Source organism: Cynocephalus volans, chromosome 7 (assembly GCF_027409185.1).
Source record: "Cynocephalus volans isolate mCynVol1 chromosome 7, mCynVol1.pri, whole genome shotgun sequence".
NCBI lineage: Eukaryota > Metazoa > Chordata > Mammalia > Dermoptera > Cynocephalidae > Cynocephalus > Cynocephalus volans.
Genome location: NC_084466.1, coordinates 100,880,155 through 100,899,929, shown reverse-complemented (window position 1 = coordinate 100,899,929; position 19,775 = coordinate 100,880,155). Strand labels below are relative to the sequence as shown.

At 35.7% G+C, this 19,775-nt stretch overlaps 1 protein-coding gene across 3 annotated transcripts in view; it reads right to left on the bottom strand.

The window, feature by feature from the left end:
• HERC4 (HECT and RLD domain containing E3 ubiquitin protein ligase 4) overlaps window positions 1-19,775 on the bottom strand; it is a 123,443-nt gene that overhangs the window by 49,323 nt on the left and 54,345 nt on the right. For all 3 annotated transcript variants that reach the window (XM_063103556.1, XM_063103555.1, XM_063103557.1), the window contains 2 exons: window positions 19,034-19,164; window positions 4,114-4,274 (listed from right to left, as the gene is read on the bottom strand). In XM_063103556.1, the coding sequence (XP_062959626.1) occupies window positions 4,114-4,274; window positions 19,034-19,164 (292 nt within the window). The remainder of the gene's footprint in view (window positions 1-4,113; window positions 4,275-19,033; window positions 19,165-19,775) is intronic.

The window sequence follows — 19,775 nt, the reverse complement described above, 5'->3', positions numbered from 1 at the left end:
AAAGCTATGAAAGGACACAGTAAGAAGGTGGCCATTTGTAAGCCAAGGAGAGAGGCCTTTGAAGAAACCAAACCTGGAACACCTTGATCTTGAACTTCTAGTCTCCAGAACTGTGAGCAAATAAATTTGTTTAATCCTCTCAATCTATGGTATTTTGTTCTAGAAAACTAACACAGTTCCTAAAATTGGATCCTCACTACAGAAAAAAATAAATAAATTTCAATATATATTTCATATCTAACAATATCTTTGAGTTTTCTCAGAGAGGTCCTGGAAAAACACAAAGATTTGTTCTTTCAACATATAAAAAAAGATGCTAGAAACAGTTATGTTTGTTTGATGTGCTACTATTATAAGTTGCACAGGAAGAGTTGTCAAATAAGAAAAGATGCTCAGTTTTTGTTTTACTCTGATGCTTGCCTGAGGATCTCCTACAAGCTACAGGACAGAGTTTCTGTTTTCAACAAAGAAAAAAAGTCTGAGAGTCCCAAGAATAGGATTACAACAGGCACTTGAAACCACTTATACATCAAAGGATAGATACTTGGGAATAGGCTTCTGAAGAGATGTATCTTAGATAACTTTCAGAAAGTAACAGTGGACTGCATTAGAATCTCTCATACTCTTTTTTTGTTATTTGAGAAGCAGATGAAACTGCTAATCCAAGATTCAGCAGAATAAGAATTCATTACATAGGAATGAATGAACTGATGAAAAATGTATTGTTGTTACCTGTTTGGAATAATGTTTACTTTTGTTTTAATATTCTGTTTTCTGGATATATTAAAGGAGTAATTTCTCCTTTCTAAAGTTATCTAATCTACAACAACATTGTAAGCTCTGCTTTGGTAAACTAAAATGAAACATTTAAAACTGATGTCTGATTCTCAATTACCCCCAGAATTCAATTCTTTTAGTAGCAATATAGTTTTCTGCATAAATTCAATAAGAATCTGTCCCCTTCATTACTAGGATATAATTGAACAAATCAATTTTACAACCAAAGACTTATCTGAAGCATCATATTTGAGAATGCTGATAATCTAATCAGTTATGATAAATCATTTTAAGAAACAAAGGTTGCCTGTACTTATGGAGGCAATACATATAATGAATGCCCTTTGACCTGTAAAAGTCTAGTTCAGCAGGTCTGGATTATTGTTATGAGTTGAATCGTGTTTTCTAAAACTTCATATACTGAAACCCTAATCCCCAGTACCTCAGAATGCTACCTTATCTGGAAGTAAGGTCACTGCAGATAAAATTAGTCAAGATGAGATCATGATGGAGTAGGGTGGGCACCTAACCCAACAGGACATCCCTTATAAAAGGGGGAAATTAGGATGCAGACACGTAAACAGAGAATGCCATGTGAAGATGAAGGCGGAGATCTACAAGCCAAGAACACCAAAGACTACCAAGAAATTACCAGGAGCTAGGAGAGAGACATATAACAGATTTTCTCTCACAGCCTGTAGAAGACAGCAACTCTAATTTCAGACTTAGAGACTCCAGAACTCTGAGACAATAAATGTGGGTGTTGTTCAAGCCACCCAGTTTGAAGCAGTTTGTTACAGCAGCCATAGCAAACTAATACAGCTGTTTAAAGTTTACACTTTCTAAAGAAAGGTGTACCCCCTGCCTAGAGAGATTATCTCTAAGACACTGGAATATTCTGCCTGTTAAGAATGTCTTTGTTTACCCATGGCCTTGATCACACCAGAAAGTTTATGCTAACAATGTGACGTATGATGCAAGCCATAGGCTTGACCTCTGGATGAGCTGGAAACAGTAAATTAGATTCACACTTAACTAGTTTTTATCTTACACAGCTCTAGTATAGTGCAAAATGATTATTAACAATTTTATATACTTTTTTTAACGTGGTAAAATATAACCTAAAATTTACCATTTAAACCATTTTTAAGTTCATAATTCAGTGACATTAAGTACATTCACAATGTTGTGCAACCATCACCACTAATCATTTTCAGAATTTTTCCAACCTCCCAAACAGAAACCCATTAAACAATAACTCTCCATTCCTTCCTCACCCCAGCCAGTGGTAACCACCATTCTACTTTCTGTCTCTTGAATTTGACTGGTCTAGGTATTTCGTGTAAGTGGATGATCATACAATAGTTAGATTTTTTTGTCTTCTTTTACTTAGCATAATGTTTTCAAGGTTCATCAATGAAGCCTGTATGAGAATTTCATTCCTTTTCATGGCCAAATAATATACCATGAAATGTATATATCATATATTTTCATCCATTCATCTGCTGAACACTTGGTTTGTTTCCACCTCTTGGCTACTATACATCAACAATTTTTTTTTACATTAACAATTTTTTGATGAAACTAAATTGTAGCTAAAATGGCTGATCTTAAAATTCCATCTCTGTTCCCATTTTAATGCAAATAATCTCAACGTCTGCAGTTCCAAAGGTGACAAAATACATCCTTAAGTAACTAAACTTTACAAATAGAAATACACAATTCCTTACAGCATCATACTCTTTGCTAGCGTTACAAACTCTCTTTGTTAGATTATTGACAATGCCTTCTGTGGAATAAGCTTACATGATTAAACACCAACATGCTGCTAAGGACACAAGGAAAACAACAGTACTGCTAAAAAAATGCATGTTCCGAACCAAGGAATAACTGATAGAAAATGAAGCTATATTCTAAACACAAAGGCACAAAATCAAATAAAAACAAGAAAAAACTGTAAGATCATATGCCGACTTCTGCTAAATATCAGCATAGCTGGAATAGCCTTTTAATTACAAAAAAAAAAAAAAAACTTCAAGGTTATTCATAATAAAAAGTTATGGATGTTTTCAAATGTCAACTGTCATTAATATGCTCATGCTCATCACTGTGAATAGATAAAATTTACAACACACATGACTCAGTTTTACATTATTTTATAGAAAACCCAGGACTGTGGTTTCCACCAATAGACAAAATAAATGAGAAAACAATTCTGAGGAATAATTTAGGATGGTAAAGGAAGTATAAAAAGGAAGTACTGTACATCTTGGTTGCAGCATGTCAACAAATGAGAAAACAGCATCTGAATATTTCAAACTCTTTAAGTAGTAAACTAATGTCAACAAAAAATAACCAGATCTATTGCAAGAATAATAGAAAATAAAAATAAGTAATACAGGTTTGGCTACAGTGGCAAGGATATAAAAAGCAAATTTTAAAAAATTTTAAATTTTGAATAGGTAATAGATTCCTATAATTTAAATTTTTTAAAAACAGAAAATAATACAATTTAAAACTCCTGTATATACTCCCCCAAATTGACAGCAGGATCTTGAGGAGATATAACTTGTACATCCACAATCACAGCAGCATCATTTACAATAGCCAAAAAGTGGAAGCAACCCAACTGTCCATCCATGGATGAATAAACATAATGTAGTATATACATATAGTGGAATATTACACAGCTTATAAAGGAAGGAAATTCTGACACATGCTACAACATAGATGAACTTTGAGGACATTATGCTAAGTGAAATAAGCCAACCACAAAAAAACAAATACTATATGACTACACTTACATGAGGTACCTACGGTCAAGTCAAATTCATAGAGACAGAAAGTAGAATGGTTGTTGCCAGGGGATGGGGGAAGAGGGAATGGTGAACTGTTTAATGGGTATAGAGTTTTAGTTTTTGCAAGATGAAAAGAGTTCTGGAGATGGATTATACAACAATGTGAATATACTTAACACTACTGAACTGTACACTTAAAAACTGAAAACTGGTTAAGTTTGTAAATGTTATGTTATGTGTATTTTACCACAATTAAAAACAAAAAAACTCCCTCCCATTAGTATCTAGCTACCACCTCATTTCCCACACAACCTACTCTCTGAAAACACTTCAATTACCTTATTTATCCAGAATTTCCTTATGTATATATAAGTAAATACAAACAAACTAAGCAACCACTTACACTGTTCTGTATCTTACTATTTTCACTTAATGTACCTTGGAATTCTTTCAAATACAGAAAGCTTCATCATTTAAGAGCAACATTCTAACAAGAACTTTAATATATACAGCAAAGCTTTTATATAATAGAACTTACCAATATCTGGTGGACATTGCCCACTGTAAGGGAACCAATTTCCTTTTACAGTGAAAGGACTTTTCCTGTTGCTTGTTGAACCAGTTCCGAGCTGCCCGTTACCACCAAGCCCAAAAGAGTAAATTCGTCCTGATGAAGGAACAAAAGCAGAAGTGTGCTGCCTAGAGTAAAATGATAAAAAACTTCAGACTTAATGTTACCTTCTATACAATTTACATTGAGAAAAGCACAGAAAATATTAACTGATATAATTTCTCTCTTTTTTAATAAAACCATTGTGGTTCTAAAACTCCTGTACAAAATATTCATTAACAGCCTTAATCTATACCGAATGATTTCTGTATCACACAGACAGGCTACATAAGCATGATCTAGAAAATTTTCACAAATGTCCAAATTTAATAAGGCCCAGATCTATACTGAAATCCTTATAATAGTTGATTCAGCACCAGAGTAGTGTCTAACTATGTAGTCCAAGGAAGTTCCCCCTCCCTTCCTTATCTGTCAGGTTCTAACTTAGAACTATGGTCTATGAAGACCCACCATTTGGTCACTACCCAAAAGTTTTAGGCTAAGGACTGGGCATATGTAATCCAATTCCAATCAGAAAATTGGCATGTATACCAATGCATGATAGAAATTATATTTTCTTTCTTCTGGGGAACCAATTTCTATGTGAATGTACCCAGACTCGTCTGGAGGTACCACAGTCAGCCCTCTGTATCTGTGGGCTCCACATCCATGGATTCAACCAACCGCAGATTGAAAATATTAAAAAAGAAAAAAAGAAAAAATCACAACAACAAAAAATAATACAGATAAAACAAACAATGCAACTCTTTACACTGCATGTACTATGCATTAGGTATTATAAATAATCTAGAGATGATTTAAAGTATATGGGACAATGTGTGTAGTTTACATGCAAATACTATGCCATTTTATACAAAATACTTGGGCATCCTTGGATTTTGGTATCCACAGGCAGTGGAGGGTAAGGATACTGAAGGACAACCATATAGTGAAAACGAATTGAAGCTGAAGACAACCCACCAATCAACTTTCAGGAGATTTATCTCCACTCTCTCTGATGTTTTATTATGTTTAGGAATGGGTTAAATGTGATTATCCACTTTAGGCCATGTATTCCTCAGTCTCAGATTTTACGTCTTTAATCAAATCTGGAAAATTCTCAAGCATTATTTCTGCAAATAGTCTCTCACCCAATCATTACTCTTCTTCTAGAATAGAATTAAGACAAATGTTCTAGGATCTTTCCAATACATCCTACAAGTCTCTTAATCTCTCTTTTATCACCATGTCCTTATGAGATGCAATTTCCCTGGATCTATCTTTCAAATCACTACTTTTCTTTTTAGTAACATGTTCAACCTGCTGTTTTACTTATCCACTAAATTTTAAATTTTAATAACTGTTTATTCCATTTCTAGTTTTTTACCCTCAATCTGCCAGACTGTTATTTCATTAAAAACTCTTCACATATTGTGAACTATAATATATACACACCAACCTAGGACTATTTTGTATTAATTTCTTGGACTATAAGGTTCTCAAGTATAAACTCAATCCCCAAACCCATCTTAGGGCAGCCCTGTGGTTATAAATTCTCAGGGGAGTTCCAAACTAGAAACCAGGCAAAGGACAGAAAAGTCTCCTTATGCTGGGGGTGCGGGGTGGGATATTTCATTGTGTTTACTTTCCATGAGATGGTTTAATGGGGAGATGGCAGCATCTCAGGTCTCACTCCTGATTCTGTCAGGTCTTAGTTCTCATCTACCCAAACTTCTTTGCCATCTGTGGTACATTGTTTATAAAAATGGTTGAAATTGACATTAATTCACCACTCACTCACTCACTCACCCAGAGCAACTTCCAGTCCTGCAAGCACCACTCATGATTGTTTCGAGAGGAGAGCTGCCTGCCGCTTTTCCGCCACGAGTAGAAACAGCCTGAGGCCCGCGCCAGATGCAGCTGTAGCAGAATCGGCGCAAAGGAACAGCTTTGAAAGGGTGTCTTTACCCTGCCGAGAACCGGGAATCTTCCCCCAACCTGCGTGCACGACCCGCCAGTGCACCACGGCCCGCGTCCCAGCCGCAGCTGCAGACGTGGAAACATGGAGGCCTGAGCCGACGTGTGTCACCCCAGGCTGCACGGTGACTGCGGCTTCTGACCCCCTGCCCCCACCTGCCGGCCCTGGAGCTGGAAGCAAATCAACCGGCAGCCGAGACAGGAAGACGTCCAGCGGGAGAGGCAGAAGCTCCGCAGAGACCACACGCCCTGCGGGCTGCCACTGCCTGATCCAACAGGTAGGCTTCACCGCCGCCACCCAGCTTCATTCCCAGCCCAGCCCAGTGCACACAGAGCGGGGAGACGTCCGGCAGGGGAGGCGGGAACTCCACAGGGTCCACGCTGCTGCCGCAATCCAGCAGCAGGTAGGCTTCACTGCTGCCACCGGACTCCATCCCAAGCCCGGCCTAGTGCGCACAGAGCAGGGAGATATCCTGCAGGGGAAGTGGAAGCTCTGCAGAGACCACACGCTCTGCAGTGCCTTGGCGCATCCCAGCAGCCCCGGCCAGAGCTCAGGGAACAGGGAGTCACTGAGGTAGCCATACCAAATTGGCAACCACAGCAACATCTTAGTCAGTCAATAGTGTCAAACCTGTGGACTGTGAAACACCCTGCCACAATGAATAAACATCAAAGAAAAGATACCAGAAATACGAAAAATCAAGAAAGTACACCACCAAAAGATAATAAATCTCAAGCTCTAGATCCTATAGAACAAGAAGCCCTTGAAATGACTGACAAGGAATTTCGAGTGATAATTCTAAGGAAACTGAATGAGATTCAAGAAAAATCAGCTAGACATCATGATGAAACGAGAAAAAGTATACAGGACCTGAAAGAGGAAATGTACAAGGAAATCAATGCCCTGAAAAAAAATGTAGCAAAACTTGCAGAACTGAAGAAGTTATTCAGTGAAATAAAAAACACAACAGAGACTTTAACCAACAGGCTTGTGGAAGTTGAAGAGAGAACCTCTGAACTTGAAGATGGGCTGCTTGAAATAACACAAGCAGACAAAAAAAAAGAAAAGAGAATCAAAGGCATTGAAGAAAATCTGAGAGAGATATCAGACAACCTTAAGCGCTCAAATATCCAAGTCATGGGTATTCCAGAAGGGGAGGGAAAAGGAGATTGCATTGGAAACATATTCAACAAAATAGTGGAAGAAAACTTCCCAGGTATAGGAAAAATCACAGATCTTCAGATCCAGGAAGCTCAACGATCTCCAAACGTATTCAACTCAAAAAGGTCTTCTCCAAGACAAGTTATAGTCAAATTGGCAAAACTCAAAGACAAAGAGAGAATCTTAAAAGCTGCAAGAGAGAAGTGTCAAAACACCTATAAGGGAGCCCCAATCAGGCTAACATCAGACTTTTCATCACAAACCCTAAAAGCCAGAAAGGAATGTCAAAATACTAAAATACAGAGATTGTCAGCCAAGACTACTCTACCCCGCAAGGCTATCCTTCTGAAATGAAGGGCAAATAGTATATTTCTCAAACAAACAAAAACTGCGGGAGTTCACCACCACACGACCACCCTTACAAGAAATTCTCAAGGGAGTACTGGGTTTGGTTCCTGAAAAATAACTACCACTGCCATAAAAACCCAAGAAAAATATAAACCCACTAGTATAATAAAAATGGCATTCATGAAGAGAAAACAAACAAACAAAAAGGCTATCTACAACCTAAGGAAACAACAAACACAGAAAACAAACAGTAAATCAGAAAGCAAGGAACAAAAGACACCTAAGACAACCAAACAACAATCAACAACATGCTAGGAATAAATCAACACTATTCAATAACAACTCTTAATGTAAAAGGCTTAAATTTCCCAATCAAAAGACACAGACTGGCTGACTGGATTAAAAAGGAGGACCCAACTAAATGCTGCCTTCAAGAGACCCACCTCACCCATGAAGACTCACACAGACTAAGAGTGAAAGGATCGAAAAAGATTTACCATGCAAACAGAAAAGAAAAATGAGCTGGAGTAGCTATTCTTATATCTAACAAAGTAGACTTTAAACTAAAAACCATAAAAAGAGACAATGAGGGACACTACATAATGATAAAAGGACTGATCCATCAAGAAGACATAACAATCATAAATATGTACGCACCCAATGTTGGAGCAGCCACATTTATAAAACAAACTCTATTAGACCTAAAGAAGGAAATAGACACTAATACCATAATAGCAGGGGACCTGAACACACCACTGTCAATATTGGACAGATCATCTAGGCAAAGAATCAGCAGAGAAACACAAGATCTAAACAATACTCTAGACCAATTGGACTTGGCAGATATCTACAGAACATTGCATCCAACAACCTCAGAATATTCATTCTTCTCATCAGCACATGGATCATTCTCCAGGATAGATCACATATTAGGTCACAAATCAAGTCTCAACAAATTCAGAAAAATTGGAATTGTCCCATGTATTTTCTCAGACCATAATGGATTAAAACTAGAAATCAATAACAAACGAAATTCAGCAAACTATACAAACACAAGGAAATTCAACAGCATTCTACTTAATGACATATGGGTCCAAGAAGAAATCAAGCAGGAAATCAAAAAATTTATTGAAACTAATGAAAATAATGATACATCATACCAAAATCTGTGGGATACTGCAAAAGCAGTATTAAGGGGGAAATTTATTGCATTAAATACTCACCTCAGAAGAATGGAAAGATGGCAAGTGAACAACCTAACACTTCACCTTAAAGAACTAGAAAAACAAGAACAATCCAAACCTAAAGTTAGCAGACGGAAAGAAATCATTAAGATCAGAGCAGAACTTAATGAAATTGAAACCCAAAAAACAATACAAAAGATCAACGAATCAAAAAGTTGGTTTTTTGAAAAGATAAATAAAATTGACAAACCATTAGCATGGCTAACAAGAAAAAGAAGAGAGAAGATTCAAATAACAAAAATTAGAAATGAAAAAGGCGATATTACAACTGATTCATCTGAAATACAAGGAATCATTCGAGACTACTATAAACAACTATATGCCAACAAGTTTGAAAACCTGGAGGAAATGGATAAATTTCTGGACACACACAGGCTCCCAAAACTGAGCCATGAAGATGTAGAAAATCTGAACAGACCAATAACAATAAAGGAGATTGAAGCTGTTATCAGAAAGCTCCCAACAAAGAAAAGCCCAGGACCAGATGGATTCACAACAGAATTTTACCAAACATTCAAAGAGGAATTGACACTGATTCTTTACAAACTATTCCAAAAGACTGAAACAGACGCAAATCTCCCGAACTCTTTCTATGAAGCAAACATCATCCTGATACCAAAACCAGGTAAAGATATAACCAAAAAAGAAAACTACAGGCTGATATCCTTGATGAGTATAGATGCAAAAACTCTCACTAAAATACTAGCAAACAGAATACAGCAACACATACGAAAAATTATTCATCACGATCAAGTGGGATTCATCCCAGGGCTGCAAGGTTGGTTCAACATATGCAAATCAATAAATGTGATACACCATATTAATAAACTCAAACACAAGGACCATATGATCATCTCTATAGATGCTGAAAAAGCATTTGATAAAATTCAGCACTCATTCATGACAAAGACCCTCTATAAGTTAGGTATAGACGGAAAGTATCTCAACATAATTAAAGCTATATATGATAAACTCACTGCCAATATCATCCTGAATGGGGAAAAGCTGAAAGCTTTTCCTTTAAGAACAGGAACTAGACAAGGATGCCCACTCTCACCACTCCTATTCAACACAGTGTTGGAAGTACTAGCCAGAGCAATCAGAGAAGAGAAGGAAATAAAGGGCATCCAGATTGGAAAAGGTGAAGTCAAAATGTCCCTGTTGGCAGATGACATGATCCTATATATCGAACAGCCTAAAGCCTCTACCAAAAAACTCTTGGAGGTGATAAATGATTTCAGCACAGTAGCAGGATACAAAATCAACACACAAAAATCAGTAGCATTTATATTCTCCAATAGTGAACATGCAGAAAGAGAAATCAAGAAAGCCTGCCCATTTACAATAGCCACCAAAAAAATAAAATACTTAGGAATTGAGTTAACCAAGGAGGTGAAAAATCTCTATAATAAGAACTACAAACCACTACTGAGAGAAATCAGAGAGGATACAAGAAGATGGAAAGATATCCTATGCTCTTGGATTGGAAGAATCAACATAGTGAAAATGTCCATACTACCCAAAGTGATATACAAATTCAATGCAATCCCCATCAAAATTCCAATGTCATTTTTCTCAGAAATGGAAAGAACTATCCAGACATTTATATGGAATAACAAAAGACCACACATAGCCAAAGCAACGCTGAGCAAAAAAAAAAAAGCTGGAGGCATAACACTACCTGGCTTTAAACTATACTACAAAGCTATAATAACCAAAACAGTATGGTACTGGCATAAAAACAGACACACTGATCAATGGAATAGAATAGAGAACCCAGAAATCAACCCACACACCTACAGCCATCTGATCTTTGACAAAGGCACCAAGCCTATACACTGAGGAAGAGACTGCCTCTTTAGCAAATGGTGCTGGGAGAACTGGATATTAATATGCAGGAGAATGAAACTAGACCCACACCTTTCACCATACACTAAAGTCAACTCAAAATGGATTAAAGGATTAAATATACACCCTGAAACAATAAAACTTCTTAAAGAAAACATAGGAGAGACACTTCAGGAACTAGGACTGGACACAGACTTCATGAATACGACCCCCAAAGCACGTGCAACCAAAGGAAAAATAAACAAATGGGATTATATCAAACTAAAAAGCTTCTGCACAGCAAAAGAAACAATTAACAGAGTTAAAAGACAACCAACAGAGTGGGAGAAAATATTTGCAAAATATATATCTGACAAAGGATTAATATCCAGAATATATAAGGAACTCAAACAACTTTACAAGAAAAAAACAAGCAACCCAATTAAAAAATGGGCAAAAGAGCTAAGTAGGCATTTCTCTAAGGAAGATATGCAAACGGCCAACAGACATATGAAAAAATGCTCAACATCACTCAGCATCCGGGAAATACAAATCAAAACTACACTGAGATACCATCTCACCCCAGTTAGGATGGCTAAAATCCAAAAGACTCTGAACCATAAATGCTGGCGAGGTTGCGGAGAAAAAGGAACTCTCATACATTGTTGGTGGGCCTGCAAAATGGTGCAGCCTCTATGGAAAATGGTATGGAGGTTCCTCAAACAATTGCAGATAGATCTGCCATATGACCCAGCTATCCCACTGCTGGGAATATACCCAGAGGAATGGAAATCATCAAGTTGAAGGTATACCTATTCCCCAATGTTCACTGCAGCACTCTTTACAATAGCCAAGAGTTGGAACCAGCCGAAATGTCCATCATCAGATGAGTGGATACGGAAAATGTGGTACATCTACACAATGGAATACTACTCAGCTATAAAAACGAATGAAATACTGCCATTTGCAACAACATGGATGGACCTCGAGAGAATTATATTAAGTGAAACAAGTCAGGCACAGAAAGAGAAATACCACATGTTCTCGCTTATTGGTGGGAGCTAAAAATTAATATATAGGGCCGAGCCCGTGGCGCACTTGGTAGAGTGCTGCGCTGGCAGCGCGGCGACGCTCCCGCCGCAGGTTCGGATCCTATATGGGACTGACCGGTGCACTCACTGGCTGAGTGCCGGTCACGAAAAAACTACAAAAAAAAAAAAATAAAAATAAAAATAAAATAAAAATTAATATATAAATTCACACACACACACACACACACACACACACACACACACACACAAACGGGGGGGGAAGAAGATATAACAACCACAACTACTTGAAGTTGATACAACAAGCAAACAGAAAGGACATTGTTGGGGGGGAGGAGGGGAGGGAGAAGGGAGGGAGGTTTTGGTGATGGGGAGCAATAATCAGCCACAATGTATATCGAGAAAATAAAATTTAATAAATAAATAAATAAATAAATAAATAAATTTTCACACACACACACACACACACACACACACACACACAAAACCGGGGGCGGGAAGAAGACATAACAACTACAATTCCTTGAAGTTGATACGACAAGCAAACAGAAAGGACATTGTCGGGAGGGAGGTATCAGTAATGGGCCACAATAATCAACCACATTGTATATGGATAAAATAAAATTAAGAAAAATAAATAAATTAATTAATTAATTTTTAAAAAGGTTGAAATTACCCCTCTCCCTATACCTATATACTATATAACATGACTTTTGTAGCTATTCTCACCAAGACAGAAAATCTCTTTCTCCTTGTCTTAAATCTGGGTTCTGATCTATAGCTTGTTTTGGCCAACAGAATGCAACAGAAGTGACAGTATTTCAGTTCTGAGTCTATGCCTCACAAATGGCTTTACACTCTTTCCCTCTCTTATCTTCAGGAATCTTGCTCTATCATTATGAAAATAATCCAAGATTAGCAGCTGAAGAATGAGATACAATCTGGAACAGACTCAAGCTATCCCAGCTGAGGTCATCCTTACTCCCAAGCTCCTAGCTAGATCATCAGCTGATCATCTGAGTCCAGCTAAAAACAGCCCAGCTAAACCCAGCCAAAACTACTGAACTACATGATCATTATTAGCTAAATAATTGTTTTAATCCACTAAATTTTGGAGGGCTTTTTGTTTTTTTGTTTTTTAGCAATATAAGCTAATTACCTAGACTGGCAAATTCTTTAAGGGTGGCTCCACAGTCAATTCAAACTAATATCTTTGGTTTTCAGATTTGTTTTTACTAGGGGGAATTTCCTTTACTTCCTGGCAAACTCACCTATGCTATTTAAAAGGTGTTTTGACCCAAAAGGATTTTCAAGTTAGCTACTCTGCCATATTACTAGAAAATAAAGTAGAGTCTACCAGCCATTTACCTCAGAGCCAGATAAGCCAATGTCAAGCACAATTTTTTTAAGCATGTATACCCTTTTAGCAAAAGAAATGTTAAATGAAATCCTTGCACATAAAATAGACAAACTGCTCTAGCTGAACAAGGGTTTAACACTGCCCATTCTGCCTCCCTCTGGAAAGAGCCATTGTGAAATCTCAAAGAAACATTAATAGTTTGAATATTACCGCAATAATAGTTTTTTAAACTTCTCCTCAAACTGGTCTACTAAAGCTGTGGTCCTTAACCCCGGCTGCATATTGGAATCACCTAGAGGTGAACCTAGTCAACAATACATATTTTTAAAAAACTTGTTCAGAGCCACTGAAGGAACATAAAACTATCATAAGCCCTAGATGTGATATAATAGTTCAAAAGCACTACATTACTAGATTGTGAACCTTTTTATTTGGCGGGGGGGATCATTTCCTTGATGGACTCACCTTTCTGGTACTACCTGACTACTTCCCTCAGCAGGTTTCTGACAATTATTCAATAAGGAAATAGTACATATTTCATATAGTACTGACCACTTGGAAGTCAAACTGTTCAACGTATCAGAGACCTACGTTCCTTCTGTAGTGCAAGTCCTTAGATCTCAGTCCATATATAACTGAAATTTCTCCCCTAATCCAACAGTTTCATGAATAACTTATTCATGAATAAAATCTTTGGAAAGAACTGGGTTTACAAAGTTAAGAAGATCTATTTAAGTTATGCAAATGTTAGCTGTTATGAATTTCAGAACAGAATACCGTTAAACAATGTGTGATAGTTCACAAGGGACTGATAAAATATTTCACCTGAAAAAAATGATCTAAATTTACTACTCTGTGGTATTAAGCATGCAGATTCTTGTCATGGCCTGATGATGGCTGAATAGCATATATTCCCCATAACTTAACTTTAGGTTTAGCCATGCAATTTGCTTTTGGTCAATAGAATTTCAGGGAAAGTGGTTCAAGCAGAAGCTTGAAATGCACATGTGCAGTTGAGTTTGACTTCTTGTGCATTTGCCACTACCAGGAGAATAAAATACCCACAGGCAGCCCACTCCTCCTTTGGACTGGGCCCAAAAATGAGACGTGTGATAAAGCCACCCCAGTGAACAGGCAGCTTGAAATAGAAATGCCCCAGTCAACCTGCAGTGTAAATAAGAGCCACTCCAGCTAACCCAAGACCTGAGAAAGATCTACTTCACTAGAACCACAGAGTAAGAAATAAACATTTATTATTATATGTCATTGACATATTATTTATGCACAGCAACAGACCGATACAAACATAAATCTTCTGTCAATAAGTTAAAGTTTAGGCAAAATGGAAAAATTCTCAGAAAAATTTATCTTCCAAATAAGAGACTCAAGAAGAAATCATAATAGCTACCTTTTTGGACATTGTTGGGGGGAGGGAGGAGAGGGAAGAGGGAGGGAGGTTTTGGTAAGGGGCAACAATAATCAACCACAATGTATATCGACAAAGTAAAATTAAAAAAAAAAAAAGCACTGGCAAGAACTGAAAATAGTCACTATTAAAAGTTGATGACGGTCACGAGAAAAAAAAGATTCTCATACAGTTGGTAGGAGTGTTAATTAGTACGTTTTGGGGGCAAAATTCAGAACTATAAAACTTTTTGATGGCTTAGCAATCTTCTAGGAATTTATCGTACTGAAATACTAGCCTGAATATTAAAATATGGACAAAAATGTTAAAAAAAAATAATAATAATAATAGCTACCTTTTAGCCATTAAAGAAATTGAGGAATGTTTTTAAAATCCCAAGGAAAGAAAATGCCAGGCCCAGATAGCTTTAATGACAAGTTCTACCAACTTTCATGGTGTTCTATTTCAAAAAAAACAATAGAAAGCAAGGGTATATTCCTCAACCGATTTTATCAGAGTAACCCTGATAACAAAATGTCAGAAAAAATAATAAGAGAAAATTACAGATCAAACTAACTTATAAACATAAATATAAATAATATTCAACAAAATATTCATAAACTAAACCCAGAACTATAAAATCTAAGAATAACTGCAGCAACATGGATGGACCTGGAGGACATTGTGTTAAGTGAAGCAAGACACAGGAAGACAAATATACATGATCTCATTCATATACAGAATCTTAAAAAAAAAAAAAAAAAAAAAACTGATACTACAGAGGCAGAGGGTAGAACAGTAGTCACCAGAGTCTGGGGAGGAGAGGAGGTAAGGACAAACACTGAGAGGTTGGCCAGTGGGTTACAATTAGATAGGAGAAATAAGTTCTGGTGTTCTATTGCAAAGTAAGGTGACTATGGTTAACAGTTAAGTTTTATATATTACATAATAGCTAGAGGAGAGGCTTTTGAATGTTTCTGCCACAAAGAAATGATAAATGCATGAGGTAAAGGATGCATTAACTACCCTGACCTGAAAATTACACAACATATATGTATCAAAACATCAAGCTGTATTCAATAAATATGTACAATTACAATGTGTCAATTAAAATAAATAAAATTGGGGGGGGAAACTACGAATAAAAGGGGAACTCCTTAATCTGATAAAGCTTATCTACAAAAATCTTACAACAAACACACTTAATTGTGAAATACTGGAAGTTTTTCCACAAAAAGAGAATAGGACAAGGAGGTCTTGATCATCAGCACTTACAGTGAACACTATACTGGTGTCCCATCCAGCAATTTACGAAGACAATTATATAAATATATTAAGCATAAATAATAGAAATAAAGAAACAAAATTGTACTGATTCACAGATGATATGATTGTGTACATGAATAAGTTACTAATAAGAGTTTAGCAAGGTGGCTGTATTTAAAATCGGTATACAAACCTCAACTATTTCTACATGCAAACAATGCCTTAGAGAGCATTGGAAATGGAATCTTAAGGGATCCCAAATAGTCAATATAATATTGAAAAAGAAAAGCAAAGTTGGTGAATTCACACTTACTGATTTCACAACTTACTACAAAGCTACAATAATCAAAACAATGTGGTGCTGGCATAAAAACAGACATACAGACCAATGGAACAGAACACATGGCCCAGAAAGAAACCTTACTATACATGTTCTAATGGTTTTCGGAAAGTGCACCAAGACCATTCAATAAGGAAAGGACAGTCTTTTCAACAAATGGGGCTGGGAAGACTGGATAACCACATGCAAAAGAATGAAGTTGGACCCTTATTTCATATCTTATACAAAAATTAAGTCAAAGTAGATCAAAAACCTAAATCTAAAAGCTAAAACTATAAAACTCTTACAAGAAAACAGGGCAAGAGCTTCACAACGTTGGATCTGGATTTCTTGGGTATGACATCAAAGGCACAGGCAACAAAAGAAAAAAACAGATAAACTGGACCTCATGAAAATTTAAAACTTTTGTGTATCAAAAAACAGTATCAACAGAATACAAAGACAACCCACAAAAGAAAATATCTGCAAATCATATATTCGATAAGGGATTAATATCCAGAATATATAGAGAACTCAAAACTCAACAACAAAAAAAAACCAAATTCAAAAATGGGCAAAGTACTTGAATAGACATTTCCTCAAAGAAGACATATAAATGGCCAATAAGCACATGAAAAGATACTCAACATCACTAATCATTAAAGAAATGCAAATCAAAACCACAATACCCTCTCACACCTGTTAGGATGAGTACTATCAAAACAAAAAGAAGACAAGACAAGAAAAAAAGAAAAAAATAACAAGCGTTGGCAAGGATGTGAAGAATCGGAATCCTTGTGCAATGCTGACAGAAATATAAAATGGTGCAACCACAATGGAAAATAGTATGGCAGTTCCTAAAAAATTTAAAAATAGAATTACCATATGATTCACCAGTTCCACTTCTGGTTCAATACCCAAAAGAACAGAATGTGGGGCTTGCAGAAAATTTGTACACCAATGTTCATAGCAGCATTATTCACAATAGCTAAAACACAAAAGCAACCTGTGTCCACTGATAGATGAATGGATAAGTAAAATGTTCATAGAAAAATATGTATTATATTTTAATTCTATTTTTCCGTGAACTTTTGTAAGTACCCTCATATGTACAGTGGAATACTATTCAGCCTTAAAAAAGAAGGAAATTCTTATACATGCTACAACACGGATGAACCTTGAGGACATTATGCTGAGTGAAATAAGCCAGTCACAAAAAGACAAATACTGTAAGATTTCACTAGAGGTACCTAGAGCAATTTTGTGTGATGAAAAGAGTTCTGAAGATGGATGGTGGGATGATTTCACAACAATATTAATATACTTAATACCTCTGGCTTTATACTTAAAAAATGGTTAAGATGGTAAATTTTGTTGTGTGTACTTTACCACAAACATAAATTTTTTTAATAGTGCTAGGGCAATTGACTTGTCATATGAAAAAAGTAACAATTTGATTCCTTACTTCAACATCATATGAAAAACAAAGGTCAACTTCAGATATCTTACAGACCTCCATGTTAAAGGTAAAACCATGTTTTCAAAGAGAATGGAGATTATCTTTACGTTTTCAGGTAGGAAAAGATTTCTTAAGAAACAAACAGCACTAACTATAAAAAGATGGATAAATTCAACTGCATTAAAATTTAAAACTTATGTTCACCAAAAGACAACAGAATAAAAATGACAAGATAAGGCAAAGAATGGAAAAACATCTCCAAAACATATGGCCAATAAAGGACTTTTATCCGTTCATTGGGAAACAATATATTATGGACATGTATCCACAATATATAAAGAACTACTATGAATCAATTTTCAATATCTTGAGGAAATGTAAATGGACAATAAACATGAAAATGCACTCAAGTGAGTTATGGCAATGTAGAATAAAATCATGATAATGTAACATTACATATCCAAGAGATGTGCAAAAATTTAAAAGTCTGATAACACCAAATGGTATTAAGTATAAACTGGAATAACCACTCAGAAAAATACGGTGACATTAAGAGGCAAACTTCAAGTTAAATATCCTCTATAACCCAGCAATTCAATTCTAAGTGTATATGAAAGTTTATGTATACCATATAACAAATGTTCAAAGCAACAATTTGCTAACTGCCAAAAACTGAATACACCAAAACATCCATCAGCAATAGAATAAATTAATTATTATATACACATAACTGAACAAAACACAGTAATGAGATCTAATGATGGAGAACCATAACTATACACAAATCAGACAAGCATGATATTAAGAGGAAAAAAAAGAGTCAGCAATACCTACAGTGATTCCATGTTTGAAGTTAATAGTTGCTAATAAACTAAACTATATTGTATAGGGATACACACAAGATGGAAAACATTAAGCTAGGTGGTCAAAATTAAGTTTAGCGGTCAAGAACAGTACATTTTGCAACTTAGGAGTCTGCCCAATTTAATTCCCCCAAAGATGAAGCTCAATTTCAAAGACTCTTCTATTTACTCCTAAGAACTGGGAATCAGGAGACCAGCATACCAATTAAACTTTTACCACCTACTAACTAATCTTGTCTTAATTAATTGGTCAGTTTCCTCATCCCTTAAGGAAAAATAAGGGAGAAATGAAAAAGAAAAAAAGGGGATCCACAGCTTCCCTTTTAAGTGTGATGCCAAATACAATAAATATTACATATACATTATTAACATCTTACCTCAGATAAATTTTGTTTCAAGCAGAGATAGGTAAAACAATGAATAAAAAAAAGATGTTTCTCCTGTTACTATGACTCCTCAACAGCAAATTAGGCATTTTGGGGAGAATGTTTAACCTCCTATTACTAAATCCCCAATCGCTAAAAAACTGTAGTACAGAAACCAAAATATTCTTTTATACAATAGCTTACCTTCCACAAGCAATCTGAGTAACAATGCTTCCCATAAGTTCAAAAACTTTCCTTGGGTTTATTTCATGACTGGTAGAATTATGACCCAACTGACCATACCCTCCAGCTCCAAAAGTAAACACTCCACCTTCCTAAAAAAAAAAAAAAAAAAAAAAAAAGATAAAACCCCTTATCATTAGAAGTCCTGATAAAAGAAAATAATTGATCTTCAGGAAAATAAGTTGTTCTTTAATATGAACTATTTTTTTCTCTTCTATTGTCTTCGTAATTTAACAAACAAATGATAGTAGACCCTTTCAAGGATAAACGTCTTAAAGCCAAAAGAACTCTAAGTTGAATACTAAATATTTTCACGAGTATTTTTAAGTATTTAATGATGCTTTCAACATTATAAAATATTTAGTTGAAGTCATCATTAAAGAGATACTAATAATTATTTACTTGCATTTGCCTTTCATAATCATTACACTTTGTTGAATTCCAAGCACACATTTATAAATGGGTGTCCTGTTCAGTTTTCAAGCTAGTTAGGCATTGAACATAAAAGCTCTGCAAAAAGAGTAAACGTAACCAGAGTGCAAAGATATAGCAATTTTTAGCATATACTTGCAATAATATAGAGATGATCTTCAAAAAAAATTTATTATAAAAACACATAACTGGAATAGCAGTTATGTATTTTAAAAAAAGAAAAACAATCCATGATGACAAACTAACACAACCACAATTAGTATTTTTTGGT